Here is a 19,499-nt window from a genome sequence, read left to right as displayed (position 1 = left end):
GACAACTCCGCGGGCCGAGCGGCTCGAGTCGGCCGCGGCGGGGCCGCCGGCGCGGGGCGTCCCACCCGGGCGGAACCTGCTTTCGGCGGCTGTGGGGGCCCCGCTCCGCAGCTGTCACCCGCCCCGGCCGGGGCTCCTGGCGCTGGCGGCGGGGCTCTCAGGGGCCTGGACGTCGGCATGCCCTGGGACCCGGGAGGAAGTCCTTCCCGGGCCACCCTCGCCATCTCCTCCTCCCGGGACCCTCCTCCCGGGACCCTCCTCCCGGGACCCTCCTCCTCCCGGGACCCTCCTACCAGCACCTCGCCCCGGGCCCTCCAAAAAGCCTGGTTCGGTCCCGTCTCCCCCCTAACCCTGCGAGAGTGGCCCACCTCCCCTGGAGAGGAGGGCCCTCACTGCCATTATCGCCCTGTTTATCAGTCCGAATGGGTGGGGGCAGGCCAGGCCCAGCTGACACTTGCTGCTGGGGGATCCGAGGAGTGATTCCACGGTGTAGCGAGCTCTCCTCGGATTTGGAATCAGCTCAAGGCTTGCTGCTCGCCTTTTCGAGGGCCGGGGATTCCCATTTTCAGGCAGCCTCCCCCACCTGACTCCCATGCTTGCATCATCATCTTGCTGCCTTGCTGTTGGGTTCCTGAGTGATGGGTAGTCTGGAGCTGTTATGGCTGTAGTAGGCCATCTGTCTAAGGTGCCAGTGGGCCCTGAGCTCTTGTCAACAGCCAGAGACCTCGGACCTATGTCCACTAACGCCCACGCCTTTCAGGTCTGTGGGTCCCCCCCCCCCCCATATTCAATATCCCTCCTGATATTGAAAGGACGTACAGTATGGAGTATCCGTGGATACCAGAGTAGCGCAGTGGTGGAACTTGCAAATTCTGGGAAATGCCAACAGGCACTTCGTAAGAGCCCTTTTTCTTCTGGGTTCCTGTGCCCATGCCTCTTAGCTGTCAGGGTTCTGCAGGATGATTCCCTGGCAGGCATAGCTTTACTTCACTGGCAGAGGACTCAACTGAAGGGCGTGAGGATACTGGGTCCAGAGCCATTCCCCGTCACTGGCTTGACCCCTCTGCAGCAGAAGGGGTCTGGATTTAGGCACCCAGAGATTCGGGGCGGTTCCGTGGAGACAGAGGTATTGGAGGAGGAAAGGCCAGCCCAGCAGGTGAGAGCAGGAAAGCTGAGCCACAGCAGATGACACAGTAGCCACAGTCGACATAGCAGAACTCTGTATACTGTAAAGCTTGATTCATTCACTCGTTCACTCAGCTCCGTGCTGAGTATTGAGAGTATAAAAATGATGACTCCACAGTCACTGATATCTCAGTCTTGAAGGGAAGGCAGTCACCTAGTCAAACAATTGCAGAAGTTACATAAAATCGCTCAGAGTGGCTGATCCCTTCTGATTTGATTTGCCTGTGACTCTGGCAAAGAGCTGTCCCCTATACTAGGGGACTAAGTTTTGAGAGATCTAGGAAAGATCCCTCTGTGGAAATCTAGGAGAAGTGATCCTCACTGGGTGGGCTTCCTACGCCCACCCCACCCCCACCCCCACCCCACCACTCTCCCTCCAGAGCCTCCCTTCGCTCCCAGCTCCAGGGACTTGGAGCCTCATGGAGCATTCAGTTTGAAGCGTTTCTTGCTGCCCACTGGCAGAGAGTTGACACTAGAAAACCCCTGGGGGGCTCTTTAGGGCGGTGGAGCCGACAGAGCCCAGCAGGCAGACGTCCAGAGCAGGAGAATATAGCCAAGAACAGTATCCGTGCTGCCCCCTGTTTGGGCTAGCCTGGCACAGCATTCCCTCCCCTGCTCCCCCCCACTCTGTGCGGATACTTCTTGGCTTCTAGAGTCTGCAGGAGAGAGCCCAGGTTCCTAAAGCTGTTGCTAGAGATTTAGCACCCAGGTTTACCACCACCCTTGGCCCATTGTTTCTTTCCCTGCCTGTGTTAGCAATTCATGCTCCCGCAGCACTAACCCGTCTGGGTCCCTGAACACGGGGTGCAGTTTCCTGTCTACATACCTTTGCACTCCCTGCTCTGGGGCTCTGATCGATTGCTTGGTTGATTGGTTGATTGATTGATCTCTAGTCCGCCTTAAAACCTCACTGCTTCATTCCCACTACCCCTAACCCCCCCCCCCCCCACACACAAAGCTGTTTGTTTCCTGCCCTCCCTGTTGCTGTTGCCGTAGCACTCTGCACGTTTTGTACCTAGCACTTGCCTCGTTGTAACTGTATAATTCTGTCTCCTTCACAAGAATGTGGACATCCTGAATTCAGGGACCAAGCTTGCCTTGTTCTCATTGTATCCTCAGCACCCAGCATGTAGCGAGTGCTTCGGAATATTTATTGAATGAATGCACGTCTCTATGATTGCATCACACCATCGGGTTGAAATATTTGTGTGTTTTTCTTCCACCAAACGGAGATCCTTCAAGGCAGTGACCTTGCCTTAGTCCTCTCTACACCGCCAGTACTTAGCCCAATACTAGGTTTTTCCCTGGGGTACCAGCAATAGCGGAAATGAGAAAAATGTTCTTTAGCCTTCTTCCCACGTCTTGCTCGCTAAATGGTCTTTCTTTTTATTGTCACCTTTGGGAAACAAAGATTTCAAACATACAATGTGAAAGAGTAGTATGGTGAGCATTCAGATATCCACCATCTGGATTTAACAGTTAGTAATATTTTGCCATATTTGTGTGATGGACATATGTATGGATTTCCCAGAACCATTTGAAAATAAGTTACACACAAGACTTACTATATCCTAAGCACTTTATTTTGGAGCTCTTAATAATGACATAGTATCCATAATGCTATTATTGCAAGGAAGAGAATTAACAGGGATTCTTTAGTGTAATCCCTAAAATGATCCAATAACCAGGTTCCTTATTTGGGTGTCCTCTGAGTCGTCCCACACTGCATTTTATAGATATTCCTTTTTGCCCTCCAACCAGAATCCGATCCAGGGGGTGGCATTTGCCTATTATGTCCCTTTAGAATCTTCTCATCTAGAACATTCACATTTTTTTTTGTAATGCATTGCTATTTTGAAATAAGAGGCCAGATGTCTCATTGAATGTTTCCCAGTTTGAATTGGCCTGATTACGGTGTCATCATCTACTTTAACTTGCTCCTTTGTTTTTTTTTTTTTTTTTTTAATATTTATTTATTTTTGAGATAGAGAGAGAGCATGAGTGGGGGAGGGGCAGAGAGAGAGGCAGACACAGAATCCGAAGCAGGCTCCAGGCTCCGAGCTGTCAGCACAGAGCCTGATGCGGGGCTCGAACTCACAAACTGCGAGATCATGACCTGACCCAAAGTTGGACGCTCAACCGACTGAGCCACCGGGCACCCCTAACTTGCTCCTTTGTACCCTGTGTTTCCTGTAAACTGGAAGTTAGGCTAAGGGCTTGGCTCAATTTGGATTAAACGTTTTGGCAAGAGCACCTCATAGTCAATGCCACGGACTTTCTGTTGCATTCACCTCAGGTGGCTGTCACCAAAGTGATGCTCTAATTTGACTGCTTGACTCAGAGACCACTTGATCTCTCCATTGTGAAGCTGTGTCTCTTCTTTTGCAAGGAACAAGTGATATGGGGGCTTCCTGTGAATATTCTTTCACCAGTGCCCTTCACCTAATGGTTTTACCATCTACTGATCCTTGCCTGAGAGTCAACTCCTCAGGAATTACCAATTGGTGATTTTCTAATTTTATTAGCCTTTGTTCACTTATTAACTGGCATTTTTCTGTATCAGAGAGCCTTGCTCATCATCTGGGATTGAACAAGTGTCCCTCCTAATGAGGCAACATAAATGCTTAATGACCAGCTTTCAAAGAGAGGAGTGGCTCTAATAGTCACGTCAAATATTGTAAATTAGAGCCCTCCTTTGGGGCTCTCCTCGATTCATCGATTTTTATTTGCTTTTTGAAAATCAGTTACGTTCATTCTTTTTGATGTTCAAAATGTCCTTGATTAAGTAGGGAGACCCCTTCAGGTTGGCTTCAGGATAGCCTTTTGGAACACGCCCTTTCGTTTTTGAGCACTTTCTTGTTGTCTCTTGCTAGATATTCTGGGTTTATACTTGGTACTTTTCCTATTCTAGTCATGGGACCCAGCCATTTCCACAGGAATCCTTGTGGCTAGTATTTTTCAAATACTAGCAGGAGGGTATTTAGAAACCAAGACCTGGAATTAAGAGTGCTAATTTCTAGTGGGGCAACACTGGTTTTAGACCCTTTCCATAGAGCTGGGAAATGCATTTTAAAAAATAACTTAATGTTGATAATTCCAATTCATATTTAACATAATAGGGTTTTTTTTTTACTTTTATTTTTTTTACACTGACAATCTTGATTCCGAATAACATTCACATATTTATTTGTTTGCTTTGTCTTCCAATGTGTAAAAATGATTTACAATTATAATACTAAATATTAGCATGAAGAATCAAATCACTGAAGCACACCTTCATTTAACAGACAGAAACATCTAGGCTCCTTTCCCTTCGGGATGTTTCTGGGACATTGCACAAGCTATCTTTTCTCTGCTCTGGATGATGATAATGAAAGGCTCCATTTATTAATGCCAACTGTGTACCAGATGTGGAACTAAATACAATGTAAACATTGCTGCTTCACACCGCAAACCATTTAAACCTGCAGAGACGTCGACTGGTTGCACTCCTTTTGCAGGCGCTAGGAAGATTCCAGAAGAGCATGGCAGAAGACAGGGTTAGAGAAGAAGGTCATGATGTCTGTAATAACTAAGAACCCATTGGCCACCCAGACATAGCATGGGGCCTCTGCTAGTGGCATCCAAAATATAATTGTTCCCATACTGCCTTTTCCAAACTTGGACACATCCCCATGTATGTTTACAACTTGTCTGTATGAAAAACCTTTCTTTTTGGAATCTGTCCTTGTGTTTTTATATTGCACGATCAATTTTGTTTACCTTTTGAACTTTTTCAGCCTCGTTATCTTTTCCTAAAGGCAAGTCAAAAGGAACTATAGACAGATTGTCCCGGATCCTACTGTTTTTCATAAATGATGCTTGCTCCTTTTTGTTCAATATCTTCCTTCTTGTTGTCCGCCATTTTCTTGGTATTGGTGGCCAAAGCACCATACTTGGCTAGACCATCTGCAGAGATAGGTGATGAATCCAAGAAATCTTTGCTGTACGGAAAGCTATAGTGAGGAGCTCACTATTCCCCCATTTTATTTTGGATATTTTTATTCATAAGGTGTCATTTGAATAACCACTTAATTAATATCTCCAGATTATCTTGAGATTTTATGAGAAAGGCAGCCCTGGAGATTTATGTTGTACTTATTTCCCTAGATCATCTGTAAATATGATTAATATTTCAACATTGATCTGTGGAGCCCCATCATCTGTTTTGAAGTGTACCTCCTCATTTCTACCCTTTACTTTAATTTCTAGCAGGTTTACCATTACAAAAAAAGAACACGTCAGTACTCCTAATTTACAATGGTTTATTTAAAAGGAATCAAGACTGTAGGGGCGCCTGGGTGGTGCAGTCGGTTAAGCGTCCGACTTCAGCCAGGTCACGATCTCAAGGTCCGTGAGTTCGAGCCCCGCGTCAGGCTCTGGGCTGATGGCTCGGAACCTGGAGCCTGTTTCCGATTCTGTGTCTCCCTCTCTCTCTGCCCCTCCCCCGTTCATGCTCTCTCTCTGTCCCAAAAATAAATAAACGTTGAAAAAAAAAAAAAAATAATAAAAGGAATCAAGACTGTAAACGTAAAACTTTTTTTCAAAGTCCTCTTGAAAGACCACTAATGGCTTATTCACCGGTAACCATACTTCCTGTCTCAAAGAATCCTTCAGATTTGCCCTTACAGAAACGATTCACTTTACACCAGCAATACTTTGTAAATTCCTGCTATGTCGGTTCGTGCCAGAATGAAGGACACTGATACGGTTCAAGGGCACTAATAAGATATGGACACGGTAGCTCCGATACAAGTACAGGCAAGGGTTAGGAGAAGTTGAAATGATTTGCTTCCTGAGAGAGTTGCTTTGAGATGGGGCTTGATGTATGGCAGGGATTTGGACCTGAGAGATAAGGCAAGACGTTTAAGGAGATGGAACAGTATGCCCAAAGGGACAGAGTCCAGAAACCTGGTGACACAGGGATCTGTGAATCTTTTACATGCTTTTATTTTAGAGCAAAGGATCTGAAGGGAAATAGACAAAAATACCTTTGGAAGCTGCTTACAGCCAGATTCTAAATGAATCTGAATAAAGGGCTAAAGACTTTGGATTTTATTTAATAGAATAGAAAACATTAGTATTAGTATTAGAGTAGAGCAGGGACATAGTGGTTCTTCAGAACATGTAATAAGGCACAGAGTGGAAGAGGCTTAACCCAAAATACAGCAAGAGTGGAAGCAGAGGGAGATGGCAGGAGGTGGGAAGACAGAACCCTAGAAAGGTTCTGGTTAGGAAATATGTGAAGGATGCAGGGATTAAAAAGGATGTTGATATCCAAGAGGTAATTTAAATTCTTCCTTTAGAACAATTGCCTTACCTCTCTGCCTGACCATAAAAAGGAGCAACCAACATCACTGTTTACGTGCAAGGAGAAAAGGAAGAAACAAGGTTATTTTCTAAAGGCGCCGAACGAATCAGCTCATGATCTGGAGTTGCTAAGGTAGAGCTTGTACCTGCAGAGTAACTCCTTCTCCATATAAAGCCCCTATTTAATCACTCCCTGCCTATGCACCCTAAAGGGAAGCCTTCCAGTTGGCATGTGCCACCCATGGATATAGAACCAGCTAGGAAGAAAATCAGAGTATACAGCTGTGGAGGGAACCGATATGGACCCACCAAGAAAAAGCAACCCAGACCTCCCTTCACTCTTCGAAATGAATAGCCACGGAGCAGAACTCCCCACCTCTTAAGTGTGGACTGTATACAGTGACTCCCTTCCAAAGTGCACAGTATGGAAAGAGAGGGGGGAGCAGTAACTTCACAGTGGAGACACAAAATAACACTACCGCAGCCAGGGTCACCGTCCACAGTGATCAGGTATGTTGATAGTCCCCTTGATATCCTGTGATGAGAATGGAAGTTTACCTCGGTGCTTCTCTTCCCTAAAAGCCATACCCACCATCTAATCCTAAAAAAATATATCAGATAAATCCCAAATGCAGAGCTGTCTACAGTATATCTGACCAGTACTTCTCAGCACAGTCAAGGTTATCAAAAATAAGGAAAGCCCGAGAAACTGTGTCAGCCAAGAGAAGCCTGGGAGACACAACGACTACTTGGGATCTAGTATCCTGGATGGGATCCTGAAGGAGAAACAGGCCACTAGGTAGAAACTAAGGAAATCTGAATAAGGTATGGACGTTAGCTAATAATAATGTATTCGTATTAGTTCGTTAAATGCTTTGTACTAACACAAGATATTAATAATAGAAGAAGCCTGATGTGGGATATATGGGGACTCTCTGTACTCTTTTCACCATTTTTCTATAAATCTGAAATTATCCTATATCAAGTTTATTTAAACAGATTTTGAATAAAGAAAAGTTGAATTGTTTACCAATCACATGAAGAAAACCAATTACATGAAATTAAGTGAAAAACTGATTCCAGAAGATATAGAGGTGATGCTGTTGGAAACAAAGAGACTTTTGGGGCGCCTGGGTGGCTCAGTCGGTTGAGCGTCCGACTTCGGCTCAGGTCATGATCTGGCAGTTTGTGAGTTCCAGCCCCGCATCAGGCTCTGTGCTGACAGCTCAGAGCCTAGAGCCTGCTTCGGATTCTGTGTCTCCCTCTCTCTAACCCTCCCCTGCTTGTGCTCTGTCTGTCTGTCTGTCTGTCTCTCTCTCTCTCTCTCAATAATAAATAATAAACATTAAAAAAAAATTAAAACAAAGAGACTTTTAAAAATGTAGACTCTGGAGAGTGCCCCAAGAGGGAATTTAAGAGACTGCATCAACAAAACAAGAACAGGATGCTTTTAAAAAGGAGCAGTTTGAAAACATAAAAGAGTTCTTGGAGAATACATAATTCCTGAAATTAAACAATTCATCAAGAATGATTAGAAGGTAACGTCAGAAAATCTCTTGCAATGTAAATCAAAGACAAAGACAACGAGGTCAATATGAAAAAGAGGGTAAGTGTCATAGAGGATTGGGGCGCCAGGTGGGCTCAGTCAAGCATCCCATTTCGGCTCAGGTCGTGATCTCACAGTCTGTGAGCTTGAGCCCTGCATCGAGCTGTGTGCTGACAGCTTAGAGCCTGGAGCCTGCTTTGGATTCTGTGTCTCCCACTCTCTCTGCCCCTCCCAAATCACACTCTGTCTCTCTCACTCTCAAAAATGAATACATGTTAAAAAAAAATTAAAAAAAAAAAAGAGTTATAGAGGATCAATCCAGGTGGTCAACTAACAGGACTTTAAGAAAGAAATGCAATCTGGGCAAATGCCTCCACCCTGCACAGATCAGTGTTTGTACCATCATAAAGGTAAACACAACTGATTAACTTTCTGCTTTTAGTATCTATAGACAAAACTTGGAATATTAGTTACAGAGTAGAATGTAAATATGGACCATGACAAAATAACATAAAGGTACATCTGGGAGAATTTGAAAGGTTGGAAATGGAAGGAGAGGGAAAGAACACACCTATCGTATGTAGTGAGGAAGTGAGAAGTATCATTTAATGTTGATAGAGTAAGGAACAGAATTTTAAATGTATTATTTTAAAACACAATTAGAAGGCTATAAAAAAAACCCCAAAATAATATAAAATTTTAAAAATTGGAAAAAGAGGCTTTGGGAGACGAGTGACCCCAATGTTGAAAATTGGCATGTGAGGAGTAGAATGAGCATATTTTATAGAACCATAAGGCAACTCTCCTAAGAACTAAATGGTTGACTAGAGGTTGCCTTTAGGGAGGAGCGGTGAAGTTGGAGAGGGTGGCGGCAGGGGCAGGGATCCGTTGCTTTCTTTGTAAGTTATGCACTATGTTGTTTCATCTTTTGCTTTGTGTTGTTTATTTCACATTAATGTTTAAGATCCATTTTTGATGAGCTATTAATAGTGTCCAAGGGAGAAGTAGTGAGGACAGTTGGAATGGAAAAGGGAACAGATGGGAGACACTGCAGAATAAAATCAACACTTGATAATTGGCTCGATGTGGGGGCAAAAAGAGAGGGCTAAAAGATGCATCTTGGGTTTTGAGCCTAAATGCAGAGAAGAGTGAATAGGGAAAGTAGTCAGTGGGGCAGTTTGGGAGGTTTTTGCAGGTTTTTGCATGGTTTTTGCAGGACGGCTGTAATTGACAGAAAGTTACCAACATTCATATTTAAGAGATATAAACTTCTTTAATGTTCATAAAGGATACTGGTCTTTTTTAATTCAAAGGCTGTTGCACGAAGCAGGAAAGAAGGCAGCGTGCTCCCAGATGTGCAAAAAGGCCTTGCCTCTCAGGATCCCCCTTTGGAGATATACAGTTGCCGATGACAGCACCCATGTAGTGAGGGGTCCTTAGGGTGCAAGGACCTCGCAGAATAGTTTATATCACCTCCCCAGGACTGCCCACCTGTTCTGGAATCTCTGGCTACCTGCCTGTCTGCTTACTGGCTGCAAATAACCGATGCAGAATCCTGTCACCCCCCAAACACACAGTGTGGATTATTTACCATCAGACTGTATGAAAAGAGGAGCTACCCAGACAGAATGCCCCTTGCCAGGTCTAGGCTTCAATCCGACCCAAGGTCAAGCTCTGCAGAAAGTGATGGTTCAATTCTGGACATAATGGATTTGAAGTTTTAACGGGCTGTCCAAGTGGAAGCATCAGGCAGGCAGCTAGGAATTGAGGATGGGGTCTCAGGCATGAGAGAAGGATGGAGGGGTAGGTAGAGGCAGATTTGAATTGGATGTGCTATCCGGCAGCTGAAACCTATTGGTTGCCAGGGGATAAAGGGTCAAGGATAGATCCTTGGAGAAATGGGAGCAGAATGAGGAGACTGAAAGGGCAATTAGATGGGGAGAAGAACCAGAAAAGGACAAATCACAGAAGCCCAGGGCGAGAGGTACCGAGAAGAAAGAGGTCAACAGCGTCCCATCCTGCCACAGGGGTAAGAGGACCAAGGTGGAGAAAAGGCCCCTGGGTGCGGTGGCTGCTTCGGCAGATGCCCAGACACATAGAACAAGCTTGTGGGGAGGGAGGGCGTGTCCAAGGGAGGTCTGGGCAAGTCTGCTTCGATGAACGTCATCTTCTCAACCAAGTTTGTCATAGAATCACCTGCAGGGAGTAAAGGCTTCCCATGACCTTGGAAAGAATGGGAGGCTCTAGAATGGGCACTGGAGAAATTGAGAAATTACATCCCCATCCTTCCATTATGTTTTATTTGTTTATGAGATAACTTTAAAAAAATATTTATTTATTTTTGAGAGACAGAGAAACAAAGCGTGAGTGGGGAGTGGGCAGAGAGAGGGAGACCCGAAGCAGGCTCCAGGCTCTGAGCTGTCAGCACAGAGCCCCACGCGGGGCCCAAACCCACAAACTGTGAGATCACGACCTGAGCCAAAGTCGGATGCTTAACCAACTGAGCCACCCAGGCGCCCCTCCATTGGATTTGTGACTTCCCTGTGCCCTGATGGATCCTGTTTGGTTTTTTTTTCAACATTTATTTATTTTTGAGAGACAGAGACAGAGTGTGAGTAGGGGAGGGGCAGAGAGAAAGGGAGACAGAATTCAAAGCTGGCTCCAGGCTCTGGAGAGCACAGAGCCCCACGCGGGGCTTGAGCTCACAGACTGCGAGATCATGACCTGAGCCTAAGTCCTCTGCTTAACCAACTGAGCCACCCAGGTGCCCCATGAGATTACTTTTTATAATAGCCTCAACTACTCTAGTTGCGGAGTAGGACTTACTAGTGTGTGGGTGCCTTTGATGGTCTGGTCACCTCTGATATACTTGCGATTTGTAGTAAGTTAGACCATTTTGCTAATATCTGAGTCCACTCAAAGCTCTTCACTGGTCATTATCATACACCTCATCCCAACTCCTCTGTATTCTCATCCTTGTCATTGGGGCTCAGACTTTCCCATGCGTTTGTAGTTATTGTATCTGGTGTATTCAACTTATCTAGTTGAACTGCTTTTTAGGGTGTGAACTTTCTCTAATGGAGTGAAAATCCGTTCTGTCCATGTTGCCTCTCCTTTTTCATATCATTGATTGTACCACTGACACTTTTCAGTTAGCAAAAGGACCACTTTGTCAAAACAGTATTACTCTCCTACTATTTGGCTGTAAGTAATAGAACACCCAGCTAACAGGTGAATTATGCGAATGAACATTATCTTTCCCATGTAATCAGAAATCTGCAGGTAGGTAGTTAGAGGAATTGGTTCAGCAACTCAATACTATCAGAGCCAATAATGTCAAGAAATCAGGCCCAGCTAATTCTTGCGGCCTTTTCCTTTTTTTTAAATTTATTTATTTATTTTGAGAGAGAGAGCGCGTGTGCCTGTGTGTGCACACACTTGAGTTGGGGAGGGGCATAAAGAGAGGGGGGGTAGAGAGAGAACCCTGAGGAGGCTCCCCACTGTCAGCACAGAGCCCGATGTGCAGCTTGAACCTTTGAACCACGAAATCATGACTTGAGCCAAAACCAAGAATCTGATGCTTAACTGACTGAGCCACCCAGATGCCCCATTTTGGCCTTTTTCTTTTGGTAGCAAAATAGCTGCCACCGCCCCAACCATCACATCCACACTCAAATCAGTCAAAAAGGGAAGAGGTAGGGCCCAAAGATTTTCACTTGTGTGTTACTGGTCATATCATGACAGGTGGCTCAGATGGCTATTACCTGTAACAGATGCTGAGAAAGTACATGTTTAGTTTAGTTTTTGTCTTTTTGTAGCCTCCGTAATAAAGAAAGGTAAACGAGAGTTTGCTATCAGATGTTGGTTGAATCTACCACAGCTATCTTCTAGAAACTTCTAAAATACTCAGCTTGTCTGATGTTTAAGTTGCCTTTGACCTGTTTTATCTGCTTTTATAGGCTGCCTTCAAATATTCCTTTAGTGTGCCATCCCATTTTTAAAAGGCTTTTTAAAAAACATACTTTTAGGGGTGCCTGGGTGGCTCAGTCGGTTAAGTGTCCGACCCTTGATTTTGGCTTAGGTCATGATCTCACGGTTGCTGAGTTCAAGCCCCATGTTGGGCTCTGCACTGACAGTGAGGAGCCTGCTTGGGATTCCCTCCCTCTCTGCCCCCTACCCGCCCTCTCAAAAATAAATAAACTTATAAAAGAAAGCCAAACCCTCCCCCCAAAACTTATCATCTTAACCATTATTAAGTGTGCAATTCAGTGGCGTTAAGGACATTCACGCCGTTGTGCACCCATCACCACTTTCCATCTCTAGAACTTTCTGTCTTTTCCACCTGAAACTCCATACCCGTTAACTATTAGCTCCCCATCCCCCCCTCCCCAGTCCTCGGTAACCACCGGTCCCCTTTCTGTCTCTGTGAATTTGACAACTCTAGATCCTTCATGTCACCGGCATCACGCGGTATTTGTCTTTTGAGGACAGACTCATCTCACTTAGCATCGTGTCTTCAGGGTCCATCCACATGGCAGAATGTATCAGAATTTCCTTTTCAAAGCTGAATAACATTCCCTCCGATGCATGGATGTGCCACATTTTGCTGATTCAGTCGTCCATCAGTGGACATTTTTGGTTCTGCCTTTTGTGTACTGTGAACACGCCGCTGTGAACTTCCTGAGCCTGCTGGGGACTCAAGCAGGTGCTCCCAACAGAGTCGAAGCACACTGAATGCTGTTGGTGGCTCGGTGTCTGCATCCCTCCCAGGAGATGCTCTCCCTACTCAGAACATGTTAATGGAGACTCCGGGCCTGATGGTCATGTTACTGGAAATCAAGCAGCCACATAGGAAAGTGGTAATTTTTTTTTTCTGGAAGTAATTAAAAAAAATTTTTTTAGCATTTATTTATTTTTGACAGAGAGAGAGAGAGAGAGAGAGAGAGACAGAATCTGAAGCAGGCTCCAGGCTCCAAGCTGGCAGCACAGAGCCCGACACGGGGCTCGAACTCACAAACCGTGAGATCGTGACCCGAGCCAAAGTCGGATGCTTAACCGACGGAGCCACCCAGGCGCCCCTCTGGAAGTGATTTTTAACCAATCCTTTTTGTTGAATAAGATACGTATGATAGTGGATAGTACATAATTTAAAGTGGTAATTAAGCGTACAAAAAAGAAGCCACCTTCTCGAGCTTCGAATTAATGGTGTCACCTACGAGGCAGATCGTCACAAAGTCCCTATATGTGTATGGTTTTGAAGTGTTTGTAATCCCTTGGTGGAAGGTTTGCCTGCCTAAAGAAACTTTGCTCAGGATTTCTTTGGCTTGCTCTCATATCCTAAGATTCTCAGGGAGAGGGGGAGGAAGTCTGTCCAGCTGGAGCTACTGGTGGGTATGGGTTTCATTTAGAAAGGCCCTGGTGAATGGGATCGTTTCCCGATTCCATGGCAGGGTCCCGACGACACATGGAAAGGATATGTGTGCTGGCTTTGGGGACAGAAAATTGGAGCTTCAGTCCTAGATGTGAGGTGCAAATGAATGTACCTGTCACCTACTCGGTTCTCAGGGTGTGCCAGGCATTCATGTGAGCATTTCCATGTATTAGTTGATTTACTGTTCGTAACAGTCCTATCAGGAGAGCGACGATAACAGAACTGAGGTGTGGCAGGGAGTGGGGTTCCTTGCCTGAGTTGACTCAGTTAATAAATGGTGGCGTCGGGATTCGAACCCCCATGGTCTACCTCTAGGATTGGGACTCTTAGTGAGTCTGCTAAATTACCTTCCAGAAATCAGGATTGGGGGGTGGAGTGGGGAGGGAAGAATAAGGAGGGAATGTGAAGAGCATCCCGTCAATGGCACAGCAGCACAGAAACGTTCATAGACGGTGTTGTTATTTTAGTGACCCTCGGTCCACCTTAAAAACAAAAGCTTCATTTCTTAGCTCGTTGGGCACAGTTTAGCCCCTTGTGATCACCAGGTGATACCGCCTCTGAGGAGCGCAGTTCGAGTGGGAGCCAGTGAAGTTTCCTAGAGCTGCACCACAAACTGGGTGGCTTAGAACCACGGAATGTATTGCCTCACATTCTGGAGGCCGGAAGTAGGGAATCCGGGTGTCAGCAAGATGCACTCCCTTCGAGGGTCTGTTCTGGGCTTCTGGTGGTTTGCTGGCCACCCTTGACGGTCCTGGACTTCCGCTCATCACCCCCATTTCCACCTTCATCCTCACGCGGCGTTCTTCTTGTGTGTGCGTGCCCAGATTTCCCCTTTTGATGAGACGCCGGTCGTAGTGGATTGGGGCCACCCCGCTCTGGTGTGACCTCGTCTTTAACTGATTACATCTACAGGGCCCCATTTCCGAGTAAGATCACATCCTGACATACAGGGCTTTGGGACTTCAACGCAAGAAATTTGGAGGGGGGGAAAGCAGTTCAGCCTGTACCCTTCCCCCCCCCCCCGTGTCTCCTTCTGGTCTCAGTGGCACCACAACAAGTGGGGGCGAGAACGAGCATGAAGACGGGGAGCAGGAGTGGAAGCCCCCAGACCAGGAGTTGATCAGGAAGCTGGTGGATCAGATCGAATTCTACTTTTCTGATGCAAACCTGGAGAAGGACGCCTTCCTGCTAAAGCACGTGAGGAGGAACAAGCTGGGGTATGTGAGCGTCAAGCTACTCACGTCTTTCAAAAAGGTAAGCCTTCATCCTCACACGCTGCCTCCAGGATTTCAGGGGTGTTTGGGGGTTTCAGTTCTCAATCGTGTTTGCCCACATGATAACCTGACGACTAGTGAGTTTTTGCCCCCTGACGTAGAGAAACATGATCAAGAATAGAGATTTAGGATCGTTATTAGCAACATCGTGGGGGAGCCTGGGTGGCTCAGTCAGTTAAAGCGTCTGTCTTTCGCTCAGGTTATGATTTCATGGTTCATGGGTTCGAGCCCCCCATCAGGCTCTGTGCCGACAGCTCAGAGCCTGGAGCCTGCTTCGGATTCTGTGTCTCCCTCTCAATCTGCCCCTCCCCGGCTTATGCTCTCTCTCTCTCTCTCAAAAAGAAATAAACATTAAAAAAAAAAAAAAAAAAAAACCAACGACAGCGAGTATCTTCCCAAGTATTAAAAGGGGCCTGGGTGTTGGGACAAACGTCAGCCGGTGGCAGTTGTGCAATGATAGTGCTTGCTCTTAGTAAAGTTCAAGCACTCTTGCCAGGCAAGTGGGTGACCAGGAGGGTGCTGTGCCAGGACACGGGGACTCCGTGGCCTTGAGAGACACCTACTGGGCCTAGAATTACATGAAACCCAAGCTTTTCACCTGCCCAGTCGAATGAATAGGAAGAGGAAGAAGGAGCGCCCAGAACTCAGGGAGAGGAACCTTCAAGACTCCAGCAGTGTTTGTAAGACCAACATTCTCACCTATGCAATGGGGACGTGGGGTATCTGATGCTTGCCGCCATCTGGGCCACAGACCGCACGTCCCTCCAGTGCACAGACCCAGCAACTGGACTGTGCGTGAATTCCCTACTTCTCAAAGTGTGGATGGGCTAGCTGGAGCCAGCACCGTGTGTCTTCCGTGGGGCAAGCGTATTTACCAGAATGGAAAAGCACCACATGGCCCGTTGCATAACGGGATGTGTAACAGCTGGGTCCCAGCCAAGCCGCCTGTGCCCTTGGTCAGACATTCCCGGAGGAGAGCTTCTCTCCGTGGAGCTGTTCTCTGCCTCACCTGCTGGTAGAGTCGGCCCTCTCCTCTTGCTCTCTGGCCTTCATTCATTCATCAAACCTATTCACGCCGCACCCTGAGTGCTGCCTTAGGCACAGGATACATGACATGAATGGGTTCTCTGCCCTTGCAAAGTCCAGGAAAGGCGAGAGATCAGTGAAGGATTGCAATATGACCAAAGGCAGTGAAAGAACAAAGTAGCGAGTAACCCTGCCTGGATCATTGAGAAGCCTTCCCAGAAGTGGTGACGTTGAAATAGGATCTTGGAGGGGGCGCCTGGATGGCTCCGTCCATTGAGCTTCCGACTTGGGCTCCGGTCATGATCGTGAGTTCGAGCCCTGCGATGGGCTCTGTGCTGACAGCTCAGAGCCTGGAGCCTGCTTCGGATTCTGTGTCTCCCTCTCTCTCTGTGCCCCTTCCCTGCCCGCACTCTGTCTCTCTGTCTCTCTCAAAAATAAAGCAACATAAAAGGAAGGAAGGAAGGAAGGAAGGAAGGAAGGAAGGAAGGAAGGAAGGAAGGAAGAAAGAAAGAAAGGAAGAAAGGAAGAAAGAAAAAGAAAGAAAGGATCTTGGAGGGTGACTAGGAGTTTCCAGGGTATAGGAGAAGGAGGGAAGGGGCACTTCGTGTTGCAGTGGAAAAGTCTCCCCTTCCTCCTGCGCGTCTCCTTTGTCTCACACCGCGAGCACACGCTGACGCCAGATGTGCCTGTGGGGGGAGGGCATCCCCACCCAGCAGTTCTGCGTCTACCTGGAGACAGCAGCAGGCCCTCCAGGGTAAGGCCCACAGCTAGTCACCTAGGTTACCCACAGCTTCTGTCCAAAGTGGCTGCACATCAGAGGTTCCCATGACCTCCTCGCCTTTGGATTTGATCATTTGCTAGAATAGCTCACAGAGCTCAGGGAAACACTTACTTACGTTTACCAGTGTAATACAGGATATGATAACAGATGCAGACAAACAGCCAGATGAAGAGATACCCGGAACGAGACCCCGAATGCAGGAGCTTCTGTCCCAGAGGAATTGGGGTGCATCACCCTCCATCCGGGAAGTGCCCTGAACTCCAAGGTATTGGGGTTTTCAGGGAGGCTTCCTCATGTGGGCTTGATCAACCATTATCTCAATTTCCTGACCCTCTCCCTTCTCTGAAAATTCCAAGCTTCTAACCGCGGTTTGGTCTTTCTGGTGACCGGCCGTCGACTAGGAGCCATCCAGAAGCCCACCCAGAGTCGCCTCATCAGAATAAACGGTACTCCTACTGTTCTTATGACCTGGGAATGTACCGGGTGCCAGCAACCCCGTGCCAAGAACGGGGACAAAGAGCGATGTATATGTATTTTAGGGAGGTACTATTTCATCATTCTCTGGGAGGCCCAAGTTGGGTTTCATTCCAAGCTGAAACAGTCCACGTCAGTTTCAGGAGCTACGGCATTGGGATGTGAAAGATCTTTTGGAAGCTTGTACGTATCAAACGCATCAGTGCAGAAACACAATTTCAGAGAAGTATTTGAACGTTAACATCTCCGAGTCCTTTCGGAATGATAAATCACAATACCACACACGTCCAGAGAACAAAGAAGTGTTTGTGGGGGATCCCAAAATGAAGCAGGCGGTAAACATTCCTTCATTCCTCCCCAGGGACCTGAAGAGGCAGCCCGATTTTCTTTCCTTTTGAAGCTGCCACTATAGATCTATTTACGAGGGCTTTTCTTTGTTGAAAAGTGGCTGCACGGTAGACATAGACTCCCCAACGCCTTCAAAATGAGAACAAAGACCCTTTTCGTTCTCACTTTTTGTAACGTTTATTTATTTTTGAGAGAGTGAGACAGAGTGTGAGCGGGGGGAGGGGCAGAGAGAGAGAGGGAGACACAGAACCCCAGGCAGGCTCCAGGCTCTGAGTGGTCAGCCCAGAGCCCGATGCGGGGCTCGAACTCACAAACCAGGGGATCATGACCTAAGCCAAAGTCGGACGCCTAACCAACTGAGCCACCCGGGCGCCCCCAAGGCTATTTTCATTCTAAAGGCTTTCCTGCTAATCATCATAGGAAATGCATATGACGAACAGGGGAGTTGCAGTTTCTGAAAACGTTAGCAGGTTCTTCTAGTGATTGCACAAAGATATCACCTCCCTGGCTCCTCCTCTTAAGTGGTGCCGGACACGCCTTCTAACGGCTCACAGACAGGCCTAGGATGTTCGGACTATCACGGAGATTTCCCAGTGGACTGTGCTCCTGGCTCCGGAGGGATATCGAGTGCTTGCTAGAGCCCGCTTCTCTCTCGATCGTGTGTGGTCTTCTGTGAGCTTTTCTAGCCCTCGGAGCAGGGCAGTACTGGCCTTCCCTCGAGCACGCCTGGCTCAGGGTCCAGGTCGAGGCAGGAGCTCCTCTTCCTCTCCCCCACTGGCTTTGGAGAAGGCTCCCCGCCGTCCCGTCCTCAGCCAGCCACTGCCTAGCTTCCTCACCACCTGGCAGTGACCTTCCATCATCACCCTCACCCCTTCTGGAGCCCTGATGGGCCCCGTTCGCCTGAAGTCCGACCCTTTGCCTGGACCTCTGCCCACCTTCTGTCCTTGGTGTGTGCCGTGGACATCAGCCCGTGGGTTCTGTGTGTAGGTGACTTGTGGCTCCCACACCCCTAAGCCCACATCTGGGCCGTGTCACCCAGAGGCCACAGGCTCGAGCGGACAGCGCCCTGTCTGCAGGAGTCTGCCTGTACTGAGAGCTCTGCGAGGTTCCCCCCCACCCCGACACTGCCCTGTTAGGGAGACTCCCACATTGAGTTCTGGGAAGTTCCTGTTTGGTCTCAGGGTTCCTCTGCAGAGTGGCTGCGTTGGCCTGGCCTCCGAGGACGGACGCAGGGTGATCTCGCCATTCCTGGCTCAGGTTACCCACCCCACCCACCTCCACAGTTCCTGCGGGATGCGATGACTCATTCTCCCTGGCATTCCCTCCAGCGGAAGTGGGCCTCTTGAAAATTACTGTTTTACAGCATAAATATAGCCTTCATATACTGCGCGTTGATACGCACAATTTCCACTCAGGGAGGAGGGAGGGAGGGACTATTTCATCATTCTCTTTGAGGCCCTAGTTGGGTTTTACTCCAAGTTGAAACAGTCCACATCAATTTCAGGAGATATTCCAGTGAAATATGAAAGCTCTTTTGGAACCTTCTGGGTATCCAACGCATAAACGGAGAAACACAACTTCAGAAAAGCGTTTCAATGTTAAAAATCTCCGAGCCCTGTCAAAACGATAGCACGTGATGTTTGAAATGATGATAACACATGATATCTATTGCGTACTCGCCATGAGCTTGACACCGTTCTAAGTTTTGCATAACGTGTGTCTGGATGTAGGTACGTATGTATCGATTTATTCATTCACTCCTCGCAACAACGCTGTGAGGCGGGCACTGTAAGCGTGTCCATTTTACAGATGGGGGAGTTGAGGCACCGAGAGGTGGGAAAACGTCAGGTCTTACCGCCGGCCGGAGGTGGGCTTTGGATTTGTGTATCTAACAGCCTTGTTCCAGGCCCTACAGGCTTAACCTGTAAACTTGCGTGGACTAGACTGCCTCCATCACCACAGAAAGTTGTGCTGGACGGCACTGCTCCAAACTGTGCTGCCTAGCTTGACATTGTGGAGAGCTCACTAGATTTTTGAATGCCTGCACACAGCGGGTGTGATTCTAGTGACCAGTGTTACCGGGGT

The 19,499-nt window shown here is 47.4% G+C and overlaps 1 protein-coding gene across 1 annotated transcript in view; it reads left to right on the top strand.

Moving 5' to 3' along the window:
* Positions 1 to 6,738: 6,738 nt before the first annotated feature.
* The window catches only part of LARP6 (La ribonucleoprotein 6, translational regulator), a 14,466-nt gene continuing 1,705 nt past the window's right edge, over positions 6,739 to 19,499 (top strand). The window contains exons 1-2 of the mRNA XM_040493128.1: positions 6,739 to 7,044; positions 14,555 to 14,765. Of these exons, the coding sequence (XP_040349062.1) occupies positions 6,959 to 7,044; positions 14,555 to 14,765 (297 nt within the window). The 5' untranslated portion in view covers positions 6,739 to 6,958. The remainder of the gene's footprint in view (positions 7,045 to 14,554; positions 14,766 to 19,499) is intronic.

This window comes from Herpailurus yagouaroundi, unplaced genomic scaffold, assembly GCF_014898765.1.
Source record: "Herpailurus yagouaroundi ecotype Mexico unplaced genomic scaffold, PumYag 184, whole genome shotgun sequence".
In the NCBI taxonomy this organism is placed as follows: Eukaryota; Metazoa; Chordata; class Mammalia; order Carnivora; family Felidae; genus Herpailurus; species Herpailurus yagouaroundi.
The sequence above is the reverse complement of the archived record's forward strand: the minus strand, read 5'-3'. Positions and strand labels throughout refer to the sequence as shown.